Raw genomic sequence first — 24,266 nt, 5'->3', positions numbered from 1 at the left:
ACCTCTCCTCCTTTCTTTGTTTTTTAAAGTGGTGGAGAGAATAATAGGGTTATTGTGAGGATTCGAGATTCTTTTTTAAAAGTGTTGGGTTTGTCATACAGTCTGTGAATGTAGTAGTTATCCGTCAGCTTTGCTGGATGCCCCTACCCAGGAACTCCAGAAACGCAAAGAAATGCAGCTTTTTGTGAGGTTTCTAAATAAACACTATAACTTAGAGTCCTGCTATTGGAGGCATTAAAACTCCGGAGGACTGAAGGATGAAAACATATTAAGAAATGTCAGATAAGATCCCCTTCATGGCAATACCCTGTCCCCACCCATGAAGCAAGTCCCGTAGACATCCCATCAGGAACAGATGGAAGGAGTTGGGTTCTCGTTTCCAGAGAAATGAGAGAGACCAGTTTGCAGCCCCTCCCCACCCAACCTGTGCACAGGGAATGTTTCCAATAGTTCTCATTCAATGATTCCATCCTCGGTGAAGACAAACACAGCTTCTCACCTGGCTGAGTAGTTCCTAGACCCTCCTCAGGAGTGTCTGAACTGTGAGTGAGAGCAAATGAGTCATTTCAGGTGACAGGAGCTTTGAACTAAGAACCTGGATGCCATGAGCCATGGTCTTCTCCTAGCCATCATCAGAGCCAGTCTGCTGGAAAACAGGCATGAAAATGGTACAAATCAATTTACAAGGCAGAAATAAAGTCACAGATGTAAAAAACAAGACAAAACAAATTATGGTTACCAGGGAAAGTGGGGAATGGGGAGCGAAGGCTAAATTAGGAGATTGGTATTAACATATATACACTATTATATTTGAATTAGATAACTAATAAGGACACACTGCTTAGCATAGGGAACTCTACTCAATACTCTGCAATGACCTACATGGGAAAAAAAAAAAACTAAAAAAGAGTGGATATATGTATAACTGATTCATTTACAGCAGAAACTATTGCAACATTGTAAATCATCTATATTCTAATAAAAGTTCTTTTAAAACAGAAAAGCAGAAAATGAAGATGGAGAGAGAGAGTTCACATCCTTTTTAGCAACACTCAGGCTCTTAGGACCAGTCTTCCTGAGAACACATTCTCATCATGGATCCCCTGTCATCAGCACGGCCACTGGGGTTGGTCCCTGTCACCCGATACGCGACTGACCTACCGGAGGCCCCAGCATGTTGTAACCAAGGGTTTTGGGACACTGGTGGCCTTGCTGCAGCCCCTGGGTCCCACCACCCCAAGTTGATCTTCGGGAGAAAGGAAACCCCTTCCCTGACATTTCCCACATGAAGGACAGAGATACAGATGGCGCTGGTGATGCTGCTACCATAAGGAGAAATGCTCTGCAGGCCCCCAAGGTTAGGGGTGGAGCCTCTCTCTGAATAGGCTGGACCCCACTGATTCCTGGAGCCCGCAGTCTGGATGGATCAGGTCATCCCAGACCACCTGACCCCCAACCACTGCTGTGATTGGGAGGGGGGAGGAAACCACAGCCCTCCCCACCTTACACACCTCAGGCACCCTTTCCAGGCCTCCTCACAGTCCCCTGAAGCCCATGAAACCCTTTATCCTTGAGCTTCACTTGTTCCGGGCCCTTGAGCACCCAGTTTCCCCCAGAAGCTCTCCCTGAGACCCTGAGCCCTTTGACTGGGAAAGGGGTGTCACTCCTCAGCACCCCCAGGCCTCTGGTTTTACAATACGTGTCATCCCCTCCTGGAAGGATCACATGCTTTTCTTTCCTTCCTTCTGGACCATGAGGTCCATAAGATAGGGGTGATCTTTTGCTCTCTTTTGGACACATCGGTAGTAGTAAGTACTCAGTAAACACTGGCCTTGACCCTCTGGATGGCTAGTTCTGGAAGTCCCCAGGCCTCTGCTTGTCTGTTCTGATGCCCAGGGCAGAGTGCAGTGAACCCAAGCTTGGCAATGAACCAACAGCTCCTGAGGGTTAGCATGTGGGCCCGAGGGCCACCTTGAGGCAGTTGTTGGTTAACACACGACACTGCGCACGATTCCAGGTAAAGAATGCGATGGGCAGGTCAGGGAGGGGACAGGGATGAGGGATGAGGTGGGGGGAGGCAACACTGAAACGCCCAGGGAAGCACGGGACGAGGCTGGAATGTGAGTGAGACGTGGATGAGCAACTCTCTGGAGAAACTATCTGCAGATCCTGTTAAAAGTGTCTCCGTCAGAAAAGCCCCTCATCATGTACCCAAGTTCCACACAGTCCCCGGAAGCCCAGGAAACCTTTTATCCTTTTTATAAAATGAAGAGATATGCTGCGACCCAGGCATCCCTCCCCTGGGTCTCATCAGCCCCTTTGGTTCTCTGCAGTAAGGCTTAAAACTCCAGCCAGAAGGCAGCGTGGAGGGTTCAGGAGCATCCAACACGCTGTCCCTTGGGACCCTCCAGCAGTCTGCTCTTCCTGGGAACCCTGGCCGCTGGGTCCTCACATCCGCTTCCCTCCACCACTGCCACACCCAGGGGTACAGATCCCTGCCCCGCCAGAACCTTTGGAAGCCCATGTAGGATGGTGCGTGTGACAGTGAGCAGAGGTCAGGCAGCATGGGCGAAGCTGTAGGTGACTGCTTCCAGCTGCTGAGGTGACGTGGTCCTTTGCCATCAGCGCGTCCCTAGCTTTTCCTGCTGATGCTTCTGCAGCCAACACCTGCACAGCCAATCAGGCTTTGCACCATGGTTTCGCGCATGCACCCACGGCCTGCTGGAGGTTCTGAAAGATTAGTACACGGGAAATTCAGTGAGCATTTTCTAACCCTTGTGTGCTATAGGATCTGAATGAGTGAAGAGGCATGGACATAGCAGCTTTTTGTCTGCCTCTTCTGTATCTTACGCTGAGTGCAAAAATCTACTTACAGATACACAAACGCCAAGAAAGAAAGGATGTGGCTAGCCTGCAGTTAAGCAGTAGGGAAGCCTCAGCATGGAAGCATTAGTCCCATCTGCTGACCCCGCCCCCTATCACCTGTCTTTCCATTCCCTGGCCCACATCCACATATTTTAATAGAATTTTTAATGACATGGGAAAATGTTCATAGTGAAATATTACCTGTATAAGGAGGAACCAGAACTATATCACAAAAAGTTAATAGCAGTTATTTCTGGGTGGTTGAATGACAGCTGACTGTTTTTTTCCTTCTATTTTTTTTCTATTTTTCACACAGCATATCTCTTCATTTTATAAAAAGCAAACAAATGTTATTGGAAACCAATGCATCACCCAAAAGACTGGGAGTAGACCCATGAAAATATCCAAAGTGACTGTCTTTACAGAACCAGGATATGTTTCTAATCTCCAGACTGACCACTGGGTCATATTCTTGAATTCTATAGAAGGTAGTTTATCTTAATTTCTAAATACTCGAAGCATCCAAAGAACAAAGAGTGATAAAATAAGTGTGAAGACATGATCCTCTGCTTTCAAAACTACTGCAGAGAAGCAGGTGAGGATGCAGTTGGAGCAGTGTCTGGAGAGGCTCCATGGGGACTGTCTCTGAGCTCTGATCTCACTGCTGGATAAGGAGGCACGGCTCCTGTTGCCCTGCTGTGCTGGAAAGCAGAGATGGTCAGGAACCTACTATACCTTGGACGTTCGGGTAAAATATCAGCTTCAGTATTTGCTTCTTTGGACTTGATTCCTGTGAGGTTGGTCTGAATGGAAACATCTTTTTAGTGTTCAATTCTCACCTCTGAAAACCCTGAGGTGTTCATGTCTGTCTGCTTTATGAATCAAGAGTTAACAAGCAGGCAGGCTGGTTGGTGAGTAAGCACTTAAGACCTCTGGCTTTGGGGGGCCTTCATCTTCCTGTATATCACAGATTTCCTTTTTATGCACTCCAATCATGTGGAGTTATTGCTTGAGTGAAGAAAAAATAACCACAAAGATAAACATGTCCATTGAATGCTCACTGGCTCCTGCATATGCCAAGCATGTTCTATCCACCATATGAAGCCCCCTTCAGGACAACTCTGAGGCAGACATAAATACAGCTCTGGGGTAGACACACATAACTAAGCCACATCTGTAGATAAGACCACTGATGCTCAGAGACTCACATCTCACTAGTGAGGAGGTATTGGCACTATGTCCCCATGCCAGCTGAGGGGGGCACCTCTTCTCAGTTGAGTTGGGACCTCATAGCTTTCTTTGCTCCTGGGTTTTCCAAGGAGAAGCTCTCTGTTATGACCCCATGGACCATAGCCTGCCAGGCTCCTATGTCCATGCTGATTCTCCAGGCAAGAATATTGGAGTGGGTAGCCATTCCCTTCTCCAGGGTATCTTCCCAACCGGGATCGAACCTGGGTCTCCTGCATTGCAGGCAAATTCTTTACTGTCTGAGCCACAAGGGAAGCCCAAATGAAGATTCGGGGGAGATTTAAGTCCTTGGAATTCCCCAGTGATAGCAATGTTTTTGTTATTCAGGGGCCCCTGGGGTCACACCTGAGTTTATGTTGTTGAGGTGATTCTTCGTGGCCCTAAAATGACTTTAGGGCTGGGAGCTGGTCACCAGAGGAACCACCCATGAGATTAGAGGGGAAGACTTTGAACTAGCCTGACTTCTGGGGAGTAGATGGCACTGGAGATTGTGCTGAATCACAGTGACTTTATCAATTATGCCTATGTGACGAAACCCTGATAAAACCTCTGCACCAAGGCTCAGTGGAACTTCCTGATGGTGGCCACATGGATGTGTCCAGAAGGTGACAGGGCCTGACTCCACACATAGGGAGCGTGGAAGCTCTGTGTTCAGGATACCCTCACAGTCCTCAAGCTAGTCCTGACTTGCATCCTTCATAATACAACTACAAACAGAAGTTTAGCACTTTCTTGAGTTGTGAGTCATTCTAGAGAATTATCAACCTGAGAGGCTGCGGGAACCCCTGAACTTGTAGCTAGTCATTCAAAAGTGCTGGTGATGACCCGATACCCCCTTGAACTGACTGCTGCCTTCTGAAGTTGTGAGAGGTGGCAGTCTTATGGAAGATTATGTCTTCACTCGTGGGTTTTGCGCTAACATCACGACCCGGGGGAGGGGCCAGAACTCACTAGCAAGACGCCAGCTGGGGCTGGAGTCAACCTCTCCCACCACAGCCCCGCCCCGTTCCCAGCACCCTCTTCGTACTTCTTCCTCAAAGGGGAAACCCTGTGTCTGAATGAAGCTGGAATCCGACTGCACAAGACCAGCAAGGATGGATTGAAATCCGCTTATTTTCGAAAACTTTCCTTTTGGCTGAATGTTAAGCCCATTTGATTTAGGAGCGCCTCAAAACACCTTTCCAACAAGCTGGAAGGCCGCCGTGTTGGAAGCTGTCGGCCTTTCAGTCGAAACAGTGGAGAGTAGATACTAAATTGTCTAAAACTGCACAGAGAGTGAAGACAGCCCGGGTCAAAGCAACCCGAGGAAAGGCTGTTCCCTGATCTCCTGTCTTCAAAGTCAGTAGGACATTCTGTTCTTCTCCCAGTGGCCTTGGAACTCAGAGAGTGTTGTTTGCTTGCCCTGCGGGTAGGGCAGAGACGGGTGAAAAAGGATTACCCAGTCACCTGTTACCTCAATTCAAAGGATGCAGGCATCTAAGCTTTAGGTGGAGGGAGCTTAGCTGGGGTCTTTGGGGTTTTTCTTCGCATGAACTTCTGGGGAAGTCCTTATGGCAATGGTTCATGACTCCATCTGTGGAAGGATGTAGATCAAATGGGAGGTGCCGGGAGGCCTGGGTTCATGGAGCAGCCAGCTTCTTAAGTTGGGCTGAGAATGGCTGTGCAATGGATTTGTAACTGGTAGACACCCACAGAAGGCTTTCCTGGTGACTCAAGGGTAAAAATCTGCCTGCCAATGCAGGAGACAAAAGGTTTGGTCTCTGGTTCGGGAAGATCCTCTGGTGAAGGAAATGGCAACCCACTCCAGTATTCTTGCCTGGACAATCCCATGGACAGAGGAGCCTGGAAGGCTATAGTCCATGGGGTTGAGAAAGAGTCATACACGACTGAGCAACTAAACTGAAACAACAGACACCCAGAGAGCCTGGGATAGCTAAGGTGCAGGGGGAGAAATCGCCTATTCAGGAGACTAGACAACCCTTGATTTGAGTATACACTGGGCTTGTTTGTTTGTTACCCAGTATTCCATTTCTTACCTAACAAGTTTGATGCTTATTAAAAAATCACCTTTGGGCAATGCATCTAGGTGTGTTTTGGGGAAACTTTAGTGGGCACCAGAATCATCTTCAAATGAAAAGGCAGAAATCTCTTGCCTTGACTCACTGGGGATGCGGCCACAGAGCCTTATCTTGGTAGTCAGTCAAGCTGTCTGGTTCCTTCCCTCTGCCCTCCACGTCCTGGCCGGCCCTCATCTCCATGCCTCAGCAGGGGAGGAGGAGAAGTGAGGTAGCTAGTTGCTTGTCTCCATCCAAACAGCGATGGAATTCCCTGGCCTGGCTGTTCAGTAATCCTCTGCCAGCTGGCCGCGTCCCTTCCCTCTGGGAACTCGGTGAATCACACCTCCGCATTGCATTTGGCCCTCATAAGCCCTGAAGGCTGCAGGCCTGCGCCTGCCAGCTGGGAGGAGCTACAGTCCAACTGCCAAGCGAGGATCACATCGGCTGGAGAATTTCTGAGTGCTGGAGGCGTCACAGCTGCGGGGCAAGATCACTGATCTGGAGTCCCGAGGGGTTTCTTGCAGGGGCGAGCCGTCCCTTCCCATCTCCTGAGGGGTCCTTGCAGGAGCAGAGGGACTCAGGCAGGCCCAGCAAAGAAAGGGCAGTCTGTGGGATCCTCTCCAGTCTACCTTCCCCCTGATTTCAGAGAATCTAAATGGCTGTTCCATAAACCCTCCAACTGGTACCCAGGGAATTAGCAGAACACCAGGAGTGATGCACTGGGTCAAAAATACTACCAAATGCATGTTTGTTGGGGGGGGTGGACGGGGGGGGGGATGGTTCAGATGTGATTGTGGTTCAGATGGTTCAGGGGTGGAGAGGCTGTGATGCCTCTTTACCACCAGCGTCAGAAGCTCTCGTGTTAACTCTATAGCTCTTATAAAGAGTGGGGACGACCTGGGGGTTTTAGCTGCTTCTAGCTGGAGTAGCTGAGGAATCTTTCTTCAGCTAGAGCTTGAGTAAGAAGGCCGATCCCAAAGAAGCAGCTCAGGAAGAGGGCAGAGCCGATCCACCCCGCTTCCTGCCCCCGCCCGATGGTGGTTGCAGACCAGGGCAGCAGCAGGCTTCTCTCCCAAGAGGCCAGCCCGGGGCAAGGCTGGCTGGCTCTCCAGGGCTGCCGGTGCTCCCTCCAGCTCGGCCTGCCTGCTTGCCAGGCCACCTCACACCTCTCATGGAGCCCTGGCTTTGAAAGGCTCTAGCAGAAGGGAAATTAGAATCAAGAGGCGAGGTGTGAGCTGAGCCTTGCAGAGCTATGGCAGGTGGGAAGTGGAGGTAAGAGCTAGGAAGCACAGCTGCTTTATTAAAATAGTCCTGTAATTGAAAAAAAAATACAACATAAAACCTCTATGCACCATTGACTAGAAATTCCACATAAAGTTTCTGGCTTGCTCGGTGAAGAAGCAGTGATGGAGAGTACCGTAGGTACCAGTGCCTGCCCCACTCCCTCCCCCCACCCCAGCATCCCTAGTCCCTGGAGCTTGCTCTGCCTTTGAAGGGCTGGGCTGGACCCCACCTCCCGAAGGATGGGAAGGAAATTGTGGGGGTCCCCCTCTTGCCCCTTCTTCTGCTTCCCTAAGACGCAGCAGCTCTGGGCCGTCCTTGTGTGGGTTCAAGGGCACACTGCCTCCACTCCCTTCCCTTCCACATGCCTCCCACCATCACTGCCAAAAGGTATTATCTTACTTTCCCCCCTAAAATCACAATAATCTAGTCTTACTCATGATCAATCCAATCTGGATCCCGTGGAGCTGGAGCAGCGGGGATGAACTTGGGAAGCTCACATGGCTTCATGCTCTTCCCCCTGACTTCCACTCCCCTCACCCTCCATGCATTCTGAAAGCCCAGTTCAAGGTCACTGGCCTTCCTGACACAAGCCTGACCACTCTGTGTCTTCACAGGTCTAAGTCACTGTTGAGTTCCCTCAGCCCCTCCATCTCCCATATCTATTCCTTGCATCTGTCTACACCTGTCCCCATCCTTCCCTCCATCCCTCATTTCTCAGGAGAGTCATCCATCCATCCTGTGGTCCAGGTGGTGTTCTGACCACTGTAACATCAAGCACCTCCTCTCCTCTGCCTCTTTCTTATTGGATGATTAACATGGTCAAGCCTCTATTATTAAAGGAAGGAAGAGAAGATGGGAAAGAAGAAAGAAGGAAGAAATGGAAGCAAGTAAGGACAGCCACCACAAGAAAATACAATTTTCTACCTCTCCAGCCTCTTTCCCTTGGAAATAATGTATTTCTCTGAGGTGACCGTAACACCTCGGACTGGAACATGTCTCTTAGTGGATAGGAAGCATCGTGCCCTAGCTTCACTGCTTGCTTTTTCTTCGTGAGAACATGGAACCATGTGTGTTCTCACTCTGATGGCATCTGGGATGATGACATAGCACAGGCTACTCGAAAGAAGTCACCACATTCCCCTTCGTGTTATGCGTCATTGGTTTCTTAACTATCACGAACCCATGTCTATTCTCACCACCCCAGTGATAAATGCTCCCCCACAATCTCTGGGGTCTCCTGACTCTTATAACGGGTATTTTTCAGCTCATGTTTTCCCAGGCCTACACGTAGCCCTGTACAATCTTGGCCTCCCGGAAAGCGTCTCCCTGTTTCGAGAGCAGGCAGTCTCTCCTGCCTCTCCTTCTCTATTCAGCCTGCTCACCTGAGCCCTCCATCTCTTGGTTCGTGGGGCCAGTGTTCCCTGGGGTCCATTTCGTAGTCTTCCTCTTAAGCTATGCCTGTGCCTGTTTCTGGTGCTTTACTCTTTGCTGCTTCTGTCATCTGTGTGCCAGACTCCCAAGTCCAAGTCTACACTTGAATCCTTCTTCTGGGCACCTGTCTACAGTATGTCTCTCCTTGTATTTTCACTACTTAAACTGGAGCATCTCAATATGGAACAATTTTATGTCTAAGGGACATGTAGGTATGTCCAGACACATTTTTGACTGTTACAACTTGTGCGGTGGTACTGGCAACTAGTCACTAAATATCCTACAGTACATGAGATAGACCCCCACTATAAAGAACATCTGGCCCCATATGTCAATAATGTCAAGGTTGAGAAGCCCTGCTATAAGGACCTCATTTGGATAATGCCCCAAACTGAACCTGCCCTTGAATGTCTTCTGTTACGGCTCACTGTTGTATTCTGTAGTTACACGTCTGTCCCTCCCACTGGTATACAAGCCTATGGACCCACAGCTTTAAACATCTTCCCATCTCTAGTTCCTATCAAGGACTCTGAATGGATATTAGACATACAGGCAGTGCTGTTGAATTAATATAACTCTTGTCTTACACCCCCAGATAACCTATAAGCAGTTTTATGAGGGCAGAGACCATCCTAACCTACCACTGGGCCTTGAGCAAGGTTGGATGCAGCAAGAGGGGCAGCAGAAGATTCAGGGACAGGTCAGAAAATGTGTAAAACCCAAGATCCCATACCTCTGCTGGGTGAGTATGGGTAAAAAAAATGTATGGAAAGAAAAAAGAAGGAAAAGCGGCTGCAACGCCGAGCGGAGGAGGCAGGAGCCCGAAGGCAAGCCGAAGCTGGGTGGGGACCATGGCCGGGATCACCACCATAGAGGCGGTGAAGCGCAAGATCCAGGTTCTGCAGCAGCAGGCCGATGATGCAGAGGAGAGGGCCGAGCGCCTCCAGCGGGAAGTGGAGGGAGAAAGAAGGGCCCGAGAACAGGCTGAGGCTGAGGTGGCCTCCTTGAACCGTAGAATCCAGCTGGTTGAAGAGGAGCTGGACCGAGCTCAAGAGCGCCTGGCCACTGCCCTGCAAAAGCTGGAGGAAGCTGAGAAAGCTGCTGATGAGAGCGAGAGAGGTATGAAGGTTATTGAAAACCGAGCCTTAAAAGATGAAGAAAAAATGGAACTCCAGGAAATCCAACTCAAAGAAGCTAAGCACATTGCAGAAGAGGCAGACAGGAAGTATGAAGAGGTGGCTCGCAAGTTGGTGATTATTGAGGGAGACTTGGAGCGCACAGAGGAGCGAGCCGAGCTGGCAGAGTCCCGTTGCCGAGAGATGGATGAGCAAATCAGACTGATGGACCAGAACCTGAAGTGTCTGAGTGCTGCTGAAGGAAAGTACTCTCAAAAAGAAGACAAATATGAGGAAGAGATAAAGATTCTTACCGATAAACTCAAGGAGGCAGAGACCCGTGCTGAGTTTGCTGAGAGATCGGTAGCCAAGCTGGAAAAGACAATTGATGATTTGGAAGATAAACTGAAATGCACCAAAGAGGAGCACCTCTGTACACAAAGGATGCTGGACCAGACTCTGCTTGACCTGAATGAGATGTAGAGCACCCCAGTCCCGCCCTGCCGCTGCTCCTCCCTCTCACCCCGACTCCGCTGAGGCCAGCCTGCCCGAAGCTGACCTTTAAACTGAGGGCTGATCTTTAACTGGAAGGCTGCTTTCTCCTTTCGCCACCTCTCCCACCCCCCTACTCCTGTGTCCTTTTCGCCAAACTGTCTCTGCCTCTCCCCAGAGATTCCAGTTGGGCTAGAGGCTGAGCACCTTTGGGAACAACGATTAAGGGAATGTGAGCACAATGCAAAGTGTCTTTAAAAGCATGTTGTGATGTACACATTTTGTAATTACCTTTTTTGTTGTTGATGTAACAACCATTTGTAAAAAAACATTCCAGATAATTCTGTAGTTCTGAAGCAGCAGTCTAATCCTTTCTCACTTTTGGAAGGTAACATTTCAGCTTAATACATATTGCCTTCTCCAGAGAGAAAGGGAAAAGGTTTGGGCCTGCCTTACTGAGAGCCTAGCAGCCCAGAGAAAGGCTCCATTTGGGAAACCTCATTGCTCTGTAAAAGTACCTGCCAAACCAGAAAGATGATTCCAAGAGGAGTTAGCCAAAAAAAAAAAAGTGCTGTTCTGGTTTTCAGCTTTACGGTATCTTTGGACAACCTTTTTTTTTTTTCTTTTTGCATCAGAAGTGACCAAACAATTAAGATGGTGAAACCTCTGAGACCAAATCCTTGCCCCAGCTCTACCCTGTTCCCAACTGCTCACAGAATGGACCATGTGCCCCTTATGTTGAAGTGACCACTTATTTGCTCCTCTGCCTCCTTGAGAGAAAGGAAAGAAAATTGTGTTTTGCCACTGATTTAGCCGTATGAAACTCATCTCATTACCCTTTTCTGGGTCTGAAGCTGCTGTCTCTAAAAAGTGCCATCTCATTGTGCTTTGTATCGGTTAGTGCTGGAGAAATCTTGAAAAGCGTATGTACAAAACTTTAAAATTTTTCTATTATTTTGGAACTTTGCTTCTTTGGGGTTGAGGCACACTGGTCACCCCTCTGCCTATGAGAGTTCTGTACAGTCTGTGGGCTAGCAGTGTGCTGAGCTTTTCAAGTTTCTTTCCCTACCCAGTCCCCCTTTTTTGATGAGGTTTCAGTGAGGTCTGTTAGGTGTGCATCCTGCAGCGTAATTGGCTTAAAATGTTCTCTCCTTCTGTGTGGTCTCTTTGGGGACCAACTGGGAGGAAAAAAAAACCAATAATGTAACTGTTTTGATACTGAAAATTGATAAATGTCTTTTTGAAATAAAGAACCAGTCCCTCCAAAAAAAAAAAAAAAGAAAAAAGAAGCCTAAAACCAGATTCTATTCTAGATTCTCTTACTATTCTAGAAATAGTAAGGAGTTTGGATAACTAGGTGGAGAAGGCATAAACTAGGTGTAGGTTGGCAAAATTAAAATTTAAGGAAAGTGAAAGTGTGTTGCTCAGTCGTGTCCGACTCTTTGTGACCCCATGGACTGTAGCCTATCAGGCTTCTCCATCCATGGGATTTTCCAGGCAAGAGTGCTGGAGTGGATTGCCATTTCCTTCTCCAGGGGATCTTCCTGACCCAGGAATCAAACCCGGGTCTCCCTCATTACAGGCAGACGCTTTACCATCTGAGCCACCAGGGAAGCTAACATTAAAGGAGATATGAGCTCAGATTGTTTTTGGAATAGTAAATATACTATAAAGTAAGGCCTGTGAAAATAAAAAGGAAACCCCAACAAAAACTGGAATAGAGAAGGCTACCACTTCTTGTCAATTACTCCAAATGTGAAAACGTCACTCACAGATCCCAACAGGAAGAGACTACCTTGTACTTCCAGACAGGAGGTACAACCACCTTACTACAACAATAGAAAGAAGGCAGATTTTCTTCCTGCCCATCAACAAACCCAGCTGATGGAAATACAGCTCAGCCAATGAGGAGCCTTCATTACCCAAACTCCCACTTTCCTCCAATGAACTTCCATTTTTCTCTTATGAATGACTTTCCTGTCCCACTCTTTTCTCCATAAAAGCCTTCCATTTTGCACAAAACCTTGGAGTCTCTCTCTGCTTCCTAGATGAAACGCTGCTCCATTCATGAACAGTTTAATAAAGTAAATTTGATTTTCAAACTTACTCAGTTGAAATTTTTTTTTACCAACCAAAGGGGAAAAACTGCCAAGAAAATAGAGAAAGTCATGGAGGAAAAAGGGATGAATAAGACGTTTTGGCACTTGGTTAAATTTTCCATCTTATACTAGCATTCTCCTGTCATAGTCTTATCTGGATAATACATAACATCTTTGAACCAAACTTACTTAATATAAATCTCTATGAAATACCAAATGGATTGCAGCTCTGCTATTTTACCTCAAACTGCCTCCTTCACGTCTCCTTGACAGGAGGAGTCTTTTAAACAAAGCTGTCAGTGGTACCTGCATCCTGTTCACACGAACTTACACGAGTTTGTCATGCGCCTCATTTATGGGAATATCTCATTTCTGGGAATATCTCATTTCCAACTTTTCCTTTTTGTTAGCCCCATTTCTCTTATTTAATTTTGACTTACTACCTGGCATGCATCTTTGTGAGAAGACAATTTAAACCTAAAGGGCATAAGTTCCTGTTTTTCCCATTTTTTCTGGACACATTTGGACACTTTCTGTGAAGGATCTAGTTATGAAAGCAAAGAATTTTGAATTTATGAGAGGAAATTCTCCTTTGTGAATGAGGAAAGACTGAAGCATCCTTATGACTGGAAAATCACTGCTAGATGTCAGGGAGCGATATATTCACCACCCATGAGACAAGCGGTTCCCTGGGACAGGTGCTGGGAGTGTGTGTGTGTGTGTGTTTGTGCATCTGTGCACATGTGCATGAAGGTTGACCCATCCTTGTAGCCCTAGGATATTGACAACCAGGATCACCTGTCCTTCCCAGCAACAACCAGTGCCTTCGTCTGGTAGTTCAAAAGATACCTGATGCTACTGAGAGGAAGAGACCCTCCTGAAGTCTTTTATAATGATCTGGCGAAGACAAATGAGAGAAATAGCTTCCATTTTTACCTGGTATCAGTTATTGAAAGCCACATTAAAGTAAGCTTCTACCATGTCAGATTTTCTGCTAAGGTGTGTTAGGGTATCTCCGAATAACAGGATGATATATAAAAGAGGGACGAGTTGTGAGACATTAAACCTGTTCATGTCCTTCCTCTTAAGAGTTTGGCCAAGACATAAAATTAAGAAAAATGCCCACATTACAACTGGCATGCCTCCCAGGTACCCCTCCTCACACACCACTCGGAGAGTGTACTGCCTCATTCTCCATCTTAGGGATGAAGAGTCTGGGTCTCAGACTAAGCTTGTGTGTGTGTGTGTAAGTCAGGGGGATGGTCTGAGTAAATGCAGGTTCTGGATTTTCCCAAAGAGAGCCCCTTTTCCATTCAACTATGAATTAAATAAATCGCCTAGGAAACATTTCAGTACAAAGAGTTTTTTATTGACATTGTAAGAAACATTGTTCCTTTTCTTTGTTATAAAAAGACTAAGTGGTTGTGAAAGCGGAAGTAGAGTCCATCTGTTGGGGGGGGCTGCAGCCCCGGGCTTGAGGTGGGCGTGGGGGGCGTCGCACAGGCTGCAGGCTGATCCGAGGAAGGCCCGGGGCCGGCCACGTCCAAACACTATGCCTACAATACTTAAATGTATTTACACGTTTCTTTTAAAAAAAGGGTTACACATTTTATTTTTTAAAAAATCTAAAAAAGGTGAAAACAATGAACTGGTATTTTATCTTACACGTTTGCAGGATACACAACAGTAACTTGTCAGAAGAGAACATCCTCCTGTGCATTCAAAACAACATGGGAAGTCAGGTTACAAGACAGCTCAGACTCTGCTACAATCGGGTCCTCTTGGCCGGTGGCAAGCACACAGCCTCAAGCCCTGATTGGGCAACACCAACTGGTCCCTCGCTCTGACAACATTAACATAAAATAAGGCACATACATCACAAGAATCAAAACTCTGTGGCTCAACAGTGTGAGCCAATGTGTGAAGAGCAGGGGCGGTCTGATCAGTTCTTTAGAGAAAAAAATAAAATGGATTGACAAGGAAAGACACGTTTATCACAGGTGCTAAACAGAAGTACCATGCATGAGCCTGCATTAAAAAGCCGGCTATGACCCTAGTGAGTTGGTGTTATCTCCCCAAGTGCCAGGGACAAGAGAAGAGGAGGGAAGACTGGAGACTGGGGATGGGTCCCATCACAGGAGATTCTAAGTGTACAGAAATCCACAACCAGACAGAACACTTGGAAGTGGCCCCAAAAGATCTTCTTCACTGACTATCTCAACAGTCCATCACATTCAAAAGGACACTTTCCTCTCCCACCTCCCCTCTCCTCCGTTCTTCTGAGATTTTTATACTGAGAGAAACCAAATACTGAGCTGAAAGGTGAGTGAGTCTTCTGCAAATCTGAAGGCCAGAACAAGGGAAACAAAGTATGGCAAGAAAAAGATAGGGGACAACCAGGAGAACTGCCAGAAAGCAAAGGAAAAAACAAGGGCGCAAGGTGACAACCATGCTCATCTCAGTCTCCATCCATCCTTCCACGCACAGCAAAGATGATTTGGGAAATATGTTAACTGAGAAATGCAGGGCACATCCAAGGACTCTAGTGGGGAAGTGCAGGAGGAGGAAGACAGGAATGGGGTTAAGCCACAAGAGCAGGCAAGCTCAGACCAGGACCTTGGGACTTTGAGTTCACCTAGATACGAGATTCAGGGAACTGGACTGCCAATTTTGTGACCAGATCATGACCCATTTAAAGAATACAGAAAAGGCCTCGATTTTTCCACTGAAGAGTGATAGAGACTCAACTCTGCTAGCTTAGATCACTACTTGTCTTTTGATTTGGGGCTCTGTTCCAAAGTGGATGCTTCCTTTGATTTAAAAGAAGGTGCTGCACATGGGGAACAGCAGGAGGACCTCAATACCCCTCTGCTTTCATCTAGTTGAAAGCAAACCCAACTGTCTCAGCTGAAGTCCCAAAAGTCTAAAATTCAGAGGGGAATTTTACCCCACGTGAGATTCTTGGTCCAAATAAGAGAACATAAACTTGAGAAAAATGAGCTGGTCCTAATATTCTATTATCTCACACTTTTACTTGATTTTTGTCTACTACTAATTTAAATGGCAGAAAGGGGAAAAAACACATAATGGACTCATGAATCACTTTGGATAAATCACGACTGAGCGACTGAACTGAACTGAACTGAACTCCAAGATCAATGGGACAGAATACAGCATGTCGACTGAGGTGCTGATGTTGTATTTTACTAGTTTACATATTTTTTAAAAGTAAAACGCTGGGTAGTCCACATACCCTATGCACACATGGTATGTCTTTTATGTGTAGCAACTGTACACATGGGGAGTAGCTGCACTTTTTAAGTCTTTAAACCTTTTCATCTGAAAGTCTAGCTTAAGTCCACATTAAGGACAAACTGCATAGAAGACTTAACTTCTTAAATGGGTGCATAATGTAATAGAGTGTTAAGAATGTATCCACACAGCTATGAAACTGTGCCCTTAGTGTTTTTAAATACTGAAAATGTTTGAAGCGATTTATTCCAAATATCTTGGTCTGTGAGCTTTTCTTTTACAAAAAAATTTCATGAGTCCCCTAAAACAGGGCACTTAGACTAGAAATACTCTTTTGCTACAGTGGAATTGATATATTGTTGATAACATAGCCAGCTGTGGGATTAAGTACCTATATACTCAAAACTAGATATAATCAATTCTCAGTTATTCTGTTATCTATGAAAATGGGGCGAGTGATGGAATTAATCAACAAATATGCCAACCCACAAATATTTCCCAAATTCTATGCAATAGCTTTAATCTATAACATATCTACCTTCTTACCGGAACAGATGAAGGTAATAGTGTGTCTGGGCATCATCCAACACCCCTCCCTGTCTCTCCGTGGAATAGCGCTGAACACTCGTGGACAGACAGAGAGTGGAGGCAGGGTCCATAACTGAGAACTGACATACAGACGTGCCCACCTTCCTGTCCAGCACATGTATGGACAGGAAGAAGTTTAAACCCCAACTGTGGGCAAACAATTTCCTGCACAGGAGCCCTGAATTTCCACTTGTGTGTATCTGTCTGAAGCATGCCCCAAACTGAACGGGGGTTGGGAGCTTCTCAAAAGCCTGTTACCTCTGCTACAGTACACCCACAAGAGATTCCCAAACTCACTCTCCAACTTCCGACTCCTGAGCCCAGTGTGGGAATTCAAAAACAAAAGAAAACACAGAAACAAACATTGAGCATATGTAAAGGAAAATGGAAAAACGCTGGACGTGTAACCCCTTAGTCACAAGCACACCAACTTCCTAGTTCCTTGGAATAACGGAGAGACACGTCAAATCCTTTCACTTACCCTCTCTGAAAAGAAAAGAATGCGTGCATCACCATTTACACCGGTTTACTAAAAAAAAAAAGACGGGGGAGGGAGGAACAGGCTGATAGTTTTCTTTTCTTTTTTTAAAGAGGATGTTTTGAGTGTAACAATACTGATTCAAAACTGAAATGGAAGACAGTTTCTCCCTAGAATACTTTAGGGCTTTTCAGAGTCCTTTTCCATAAAAGGAATATACTTGAAACACATCCCAGTTAGGTGAGATGAGATCGCTAAAATACATACAGAACTAAAAAAACTCAGCCAAACAAAAATGGGTCAATTTAATCTTTTAAACTCCTAAAGTTTCAGGTCTCTTGGCAGTTGTTTTTTTCCCCTAATGCTTACTGCATAACCGCAAGGAATTTGCTTTCTTCCGCGAGGGAGGTCAGCAGAGAGCTCATGTCCCCGATTGCCATGTTGGTGGTGCTCAAAGACAGAGGCGGGAACGGGAGGGCGGCCCGCGGCGTGGTGAGTCGCGAGGAGCTATGAGAAAGGTTCTGAACGATGCTGGGGCTCAGGGCTCCCGACATCAGGCTGGCGTGGTCCCCGTCGTCTATGATAGCGTCGAAATCAATCTGCACCCCTTCCAGGTCATGGCTGTCGAGGCTGTCAACTGTGCTTGTCACCTGGTTAGCACCTGGGGAGAGTAATTCAGAGTTTTCGGCGCCGGCCCCCTGGAGCAGGCAGTTGGCTTCTGACATGGAGAAGGAACCAGTTTTCACGTCTTGCTGACCGAAGCCAACGGTGTGGTCATAGAACTGACCAGAGTAACTCTGCACATTCGAACAGAGCTGATGGGGCTGTCCTGGCATCTCCATCTTGATGCCATTCACCCTGCAGGTCTGACTCGGGTCACTGAACTGTCCTGGCTGCAGAGCGAAACCACCCCTCGGCCCAGCCTGGCGCCGGCCACCCCCGTAGCCAGCACATGGCTGGTAGCCCCTGACAGCTGCCACACTTGGCGGCTGCACGCTGATGCTGGGAGGCCCGGGCAGGCTGCTCTCCGACCCTTGATAGATGTGTGAGGTAGCACTAGCCTGCCCCAGCAGGTTCTGCCCAGAGCGGCCTGCCCCCTGCGGGTGTGTGCTGTCACCGAGGAGCTGCTGAGCCAGGTACCCCTGCCCCGTGGGGTCTGGGGTGGGCATGCCATTCACCGTGCTGCCGGTTGACTCATTCGGCGCCACCGACAGGCCAAAATCCAGATGGCTCCCGCTCCCTTGCATGGTGATGTTTTTCAGCTTTGCTGCCTGGATCCCAGGGCCACAGGCCCCATCGAGTAAGCTGGGGGCACCAGGCTGCCTGCTGAGGCAGTTCCCATACTGCTGGGCCTTATAGGGTGGTTCGTGGAAGGGATTCCCGTTGGTGCCAGCTCCGCCACCGTGGCTCACTAAGTGTTCCAGGCCCCCGAAGGAGCTGGCATGCTCCCCAAGGGTTGGATACCCACCAGTTGGGCCAGCCCCACTCCTCAAGGGACTCTGTGGGTGAACACCCATGTGGCTGTACGACCCGAAGGCCCGGGCCTGCTGCCCCACGGACCGCTGGCCGCATTTCAGCTTGGAGGAGGACAGGTCGGCGCTGCCGGAGCTGACTTCGTTCCACTGAATGGGCAGGTCGGATTTACTGGCATCGGGGCAGGGCTGCTCCAGGCTGCGGTACTGCTGGCTGCCGGTGTGGCTGGCGTGGCTGTCAGGCAGTCCCAGTGGGTCAAAGTCCCCGGGTACACTCCCCAAGCCGTGGGGCACTTTGCTGTCATCAGAGAAGGTGCCTGGGAAGTGCTGCTCATACCCGGCTGGGTTCTGGGAATTTAAATACTGCACCACGTCATCGGGCAGGAGGTCCTCATCGTTCAGGCTCACGTCGGCGTCCATGGTCAGGGACTCCAGGGTGACATTCTCAGTGATGCTCGGGGGACAGGGAGAGGAGTGGAAGTGGCGGGCCTGGCCACCGTCGGGCCGCGTGTAGTTCTGAAGCACGAGGTTGCGCTTTTCCAGGGATGGAGGCAGCACCGGAGGGTTGAAGCTGTTAAGGCTGTTGAACCGCTGTACCCGGGGCAGAGAGAGGCTCTCCGAAACCGTCCTCACCGGGTCGCTGGCTCTTCTCACGCCGTTGCCCAGTGCATCCTGGGGCAGCAGTGGGCGCCGACCGTAACCGTGGGCCCCGCCGTCGCTGCATCTCCGAGGAGGATGCACGGGAGGCAGGGTCCCCGCCGGCTCCCTGCCGTCTCCCAGCAGGGCCATCCGGGTCTTGAGGCTCATCCTCTCCATGTTGGGCAGCGGCGTGGGCGGGGGGCCGCCCGTGGCGGCAGCGTACTTGGCTTTCAGGCGGTACTGCTGGGCAGGAGTGAGGCTGAGCAGGCTGGGCAGACCGTCGCCCTGGCTGGCCTCGCTGGACCTGCGAGAGGCGTCGGTGGAGATAGGGTCGTAAGAGTCGGCCACGCTCACGTTCTGGGGTCGCCCCTCGGCCTGGGACGCCTCGCTGGACCGGCGGCTGGAGAAGCAGGGCGAGATGCCAGAGGAGCGGCGGCTGCTCAGGTAGGCGGAGCTGACGGTGCTGGTGCTGCTGTCCCTCCGGTTGAGCATGTTCAACATGGTGATATCCACCCCAGACAGGTCGCTTCTGTTCGGGAGAAGGGGCATGGGCCCGCCCAGACTGCAGCTGGTACCGGGCTGCGTGCCTGCAGAGACAGCGTGGGAGACACGGGTTCACCTCGGGATGACAACACAGGTTCTGGGGCCAGAAACCAAACCAAACCAAACCAATCTATGACCGGTCTGGTCACGGTGACCCACCCCTGCCCTGCAATGCTGAAGGGCCAGTGACGAAATAAGGGGGTGGGCGAGCAGGCGGCAGGCTGCAGTGGTGGATTCCCTGGCTTAAACAAAGCAGTAACAACTCCCTGGATGAGTTAAGCGCCTTCGCAGGTGTAGTACAAGGGCAAGGTGAAGAACCACAGGGTGTACATACAGTGCTGGAGTTACAGGAAGCCCAAGGGCAGAAGGCATTCTGAGGGTCTCATACCCATTCTCAGGGCTTCCTCCGACATCCTATGCAGGTGTAAGGCACCTGAGTTGGTGGGGTGGGGGAGTTCACACCTGGGCTCTGCTCCAGGTACTGAGTGTAATTTCAGAAACGCAAACCGCCTAGGGGCCAACAGTGGCAGAAGTGGCTTCCCTTTCTCTGAATTGTGCCCACATTGGTCAAAGTGACTGTTTACCCACTGGCTGTAGACTGGAAATCAGAGGCAGGGGCTAACTCTGGATGCCTCTACAGCTAAGATTTCCTTACTCTGATCTAATAGTGATGATTTCACCATCAGAATATGAGTCACACGCAGTTTTACTTTTCATTCCAGTATTATCCTCTTACTGTCTGCTTTTACTGGGTTGGCCAAAAAAGTTCATTGGTTTTCCCCCCCCTATATTATCTTACAGAAAAACTTGAACGAACTTTTTGGCTAACCCAATAAAATATGGGTTCTCCAGAAAGGTAACACTAATATGCATAGTTCCAGCATTATTTTAGGGCTGGTGGGGAAACAAGCAAACAGAAAACCCAAGGACCTGGGTCCACACAGTGCTCTGGCTGCCTCTGCAAGAACAGAAAACCCTGAGCAGACACGAGGTCTGGCTGGCACTCACCGTTTCCTATGAGAGGAGAGACTGTAGGGGCTTTAGGGGGTAGAATGGGATTCAGTCGTGGAAGCATTCCATTCACTTGTTTGAGCCTTTCTAGTTTGACATGCTCCATCCATTTGGTCCCTGCTGGGTTCCTCCGGGCTTGCAAAGCAAGGGCTGTGGTTGCAGTGGAAATGGTCGAGTCCATGACTGGGGTTTCATCGATGGCACTGAGGTCGCCCACACCACCTCCATCAGTCAGAGGAAGCTCGAGCCCACTGTTGGAATAGTTGCTGATGGGGGACTGTTGGCTGCTGCATGAAGACTGACCACCAGGGCTTGGCTGAGATGTCTGTGGGGTCAAGAAGAAAAGGAAATAAATGTTACCTAGATGATCAAGGCCAGGGAGCAGACAATGAGCAATCCCGCAGATCAAGTCCTGCGGGATTCTCAGTGGGAGAAGAACTATTTTCTAGTGAATGGAGGTGGCCTCCCCTGAGCTCAGTGATGATGGATGGGCCAGCAGGCAGATGTACCGTGGAGGGCAATGGACAGCAGGGGGAGCCAGGTGTGATGCAGCAGCCATGGAATCCCTCCCCCCGATGCCAACTCTGCGTCAAATTTCCTCAGTTCCCACCCCACCTCCATGACTTGAGCCTTTGGGCAAATTACTTAGCCACTCTAAACCTCAGTTTCCTTATCCAGAAAGTGGGGACAATTTATTTATCCTAAGGATTGTTGCGGAAATTAGGAGTGAAGCCCTGAAAACACACAAAGTTCAAAAAGACCTGGATAATAGGTAGTAATTAATTGGCTTGGAGAGTATTAGTGGTTATTAGTATAAATGCTTTAGTCCTCAGGATGTATATGCCAGGAACACATGTTACCTCCCCTCCAACCAGTCGCTCTTTACGGTTCAGGGTTAGTTCCCCAAGCTCTATAATCTCTGTCCATTCCTTCTACATTTTCTTGCTCCGTAAAACTCCAAGTAGGGAGATATATGTAAAAGCAGTTTTAGGAGGGAAGACTTCAGTCACTTAGTTTCTGCCGTAGACAGAAAGGAGTCTCTGGGGGAAGTCACAGGCGTCTTCCAGTCCCCAGTGTGCACCTGGCCTTGCACTAGGAGAATCAAGCCAGGTTTCCCTAACCCCAACCAAGTGGACTTGGCAAGCCAATTCTGCAATTCTTGGGAACTTAATCTAGTCCACTAGGTTCTCAGGGAAGGACCCCTCCTCCAGGGGCCCCTGACCATGGGGACAGCTCATTATGTCTACATTTGGGAGCACTCTGGCTTGCATTGAACGGTCTGCACAACCTGGACCTGGCCCATCTGAAATTCCAGTGCTGCCCCGGTGGACAAATAGTTGCATCCTTCTCGTAGAGATAAGAAAAGTGATGTTCAGAGAAGTTCAGTGACTGCCCAAAGTTACAGAGCGAACAGTGTGATGACCTAGACTCCTGGCCTGGCCTCACTTCTGTTCCTCTGTAGCACTCTCTCTGGTGTTACCTAGCAACTAGTGTCTGACAGCAGCCCATGAGCAAGGAGAGATAACTACACACACTCTGGTACACACGGCTATGGTCTCAGGTGGAACCACAGTGCTGTCAGAAGGGGCTCTGGACACAGGTCATTTCCGTGGAACCTGTCACACTTTTCCTGAGACCACAGTACACACACCCAAGGAAATGAACGCTTTCTAGGTGAGCACCACATGGTACACTAAGTGTGTCCTGCGCAACCAAGCAGAGAAAAATAAGATGCACAAATGTGATCATGAATGCATGAAGCCTGGCTTATTTTTGCTTCTGCAGAGCACCGAAGGGACCACCTGCTCCTTTGCAGAGAACTTAGATCATCCAGGGCTTTGAATGACTTTTCCTCTCGGATTGTCAAATCAGTATGTGTGTGTGTGAATCTGTGTGTATGTACACACACTTCCCTGCGGAAGAGTGCAGACTCCCGTTTCCACAGGGCCTGGAAGAAGGCTCTCATGCGTCTACAATTAGAAAATCCTTAAAGGACCCCGACAGTTTAATACAGGTTAGATTGCCAACAAGTACATCCAGCTCTTGCTCTAAGAAGGTGGTGCACGTCTGGTCCAAGAATAAATTTACACTAGTCAACATGACAGTTACATGGTCTTTGAGAACATCTGCTTGGTCGGCCTCAGTGTGATTTATTATGGAATCCTAGACAAATAGAACGATGAATTTCAACATCTAACTCCACATTTTCACATGCTGAATGTTCAAAACACATTGCTTCTATGTTGGAAACATATCTGGGCAATGTTCACTACCAAAGATATCACAAAGGACAAAGACTAAAGAAAATGAAATAAATAAAAAGCTATATGTTAAAATGAAAACAAAACAAAGAGAGCAGAGAAGCCAAAATTCCCTCACCTTATTACCCACTGTCCTTAGGAAGTGAGAACAAGACATTTAGGAGCATTACACAGAAGAGATGTTGGAGTAATCAGAAAAAAAGAAGAAAGAATTTAATTTATAGCGTGATGAACAAATCAAAGACAAGTTTTTAAAGAAAGAATATTAGAAATGTATATCTCACATGCTTCAATAACTGCGTCTATGAAGATATCTACTCATTTACATGTGTGAGCACATATACATAAAAAAGTCTCCTGTGGAAATTTGATTAATTTATTAACCTCACTGAGCCTCTGTTTCCACACCTGTAAAATATGGGGCCTAGTCTCAATATCCTGAAATCTCTTTCCAGCAGTTTGTTTCTATATCAATATATCTATATCTCATAAAATATTTCACATCTTGGAGCATCTCAGATGTCACTGAGCAAAATCGCTGTATGTTTTTATTTCTACCAATTTTCTTTTTAAATAATGAGTGTTTGGAGAAGTGATAACTTCTCTTTCTTTCCTTCTTTTGTGCTAAGGATGTACATAAAAGGTACCAGGGACTCTGAGCTCACCAGATGTCCTAAAAATATAAATCATTGTCTTTCAATGACATTATCTAGGAGACCACAGATTCACTTTCTTTGTTTCAGTAAACACTAAGGATAAATGGTTAAATCTTTTGCACAATTTTTATACAGGTGGACTTTATTTTAGGAAACTGATAAATACTCCTCCCCTAAAAGTATATAAAACACAGTTTATGAACTGATTAATTTAAATGTATAGGGATCAGGTATAACACATATATAAACTTCTTAGTAAGGTGTTTTTTAAAAGAAAAGTACAGCTATCCACAGGGAAATAATGATAAGATAGCTTATTTGCACGATTTTTGGCTAGACCTAATGTCACTTGCTAAGACTCTTAAGAGTTTAAAGACAAACTCAGTCACTAAAATGCAATTAAGTCATATGCGTATTAGCTCCTGCCCATACATACTGGCTACACATGATATCACTCAGGAATTCACAGTATGTCCATCCAATTCCTGCACTTTTCTAATTTTATGCAAATGATTCCTTACACTGAGTAGAAATCTGCCTGCCTGATCGTTCCCATGCATGTGGAAGTCTAAGCATGTGACTTATCTAGTACCTTTCACATCCAAAGAGTGGACAGACTAGAACCCAAAACACAGAGCTGACTCCATTATACATATGCCAAATACAGATGAACTAAATCTCCTCTGATTGCTACTCTTTTCATTTTGTCTTTGGGAAAATTTTAGCTGTTTTATTCTGGCCCATGCATAAGGCAAAAATCACCAAGTGAAGTCTG

At 47.8% G+C, this 24,266-nt stretch overlaps 2 protein-coding genes across 3 annotated transcripts in view; one reads left to right on the top strand and one right to left on the bottom strand.

Moving 5' to 3' along the window:
- Positions 1-9,667: 9,667 nt before the first annotated feature.
- Positions 9,668-11,169, top strand: LOC101118433 (tropomyosin alpha-3 chain). 2 transcript variants are annotated; one of them, XM_012175755.5, is made up of 2 exons: positions 9,801-9,868; positions 10,003-11,169. In XM_012175755.5, the coding sequence occupies exons 1-2, from the start codon at positions 9,801-9,803 to the stop codon at positions 10,481-10,483; spliced, it is 549 nt and encodes a 182-aa protein (XP_012031145.2). In that variant the 3' UTR covers positions 10,484-11,169. The 2 variants fall into 2 exon arrangements, with proteins under 2 accessions (XP_027824552.1, XP_012031145.2); XM_027968751.3 differs by having other exon boundaries at positions 9,668-11,169.
- Positions 11,170-13,938: 2,769 nt separating this feature from the next.
- GLI3 (GLI family zinc finger 3) overlaps positions 13,939-24,266 on the bottom strand; it is a 314,174-nt gene continuing 303,846 nt past the window's right edge. Inside the window, exons 14-15 of the mRNA XM_060415080.1 lie at positions 20,572-20,899; positions 13,939-19,607 (exon numbers count right to left, since the gene is read on the bottom strand). Of these exons, the coding sequence (XP_060271063.1) occupies positions 17,275-19,607; positions 20,572-20,899 (2,661 nt within the window). The 3' untranslated portion in view covers positions 13,939-17,274. The remainder of the gene's footprint in view (positions 19,608-20,571; positions 20,900-24,266) is intronic.

This window comes from Ovis aries, chromosome 4, assembly GCF_016772045.2.
Source record: "Ovis aries strain OAR_USU_Benz2616 breed Rambouillet chromosome 4, ARS-UI_Ramb_v3.0, whole genome shotgun sequence".
Lineage (NCBI taxonomy): Eukaryota > Metazoa > Chordata > Mammalia > Artiodactyla > Bovidae > Ovis > Ovis aries.
The sequence above is the reverse complement of the archived record's forward strand: the minus strand, read 5'-3'. Positions and strand labels throughout refer to the sequence as shown.

Bases quoted from the DNA above. Each gene is read 5' to 3' on its own strand.
- LOC101118433 (XM_027968751.3), top strand. From the start codon at position 9,737: ATGGCCGGGATCACCACCATAGAGGCGGTGAAGCGCAAGATCCAGGTT.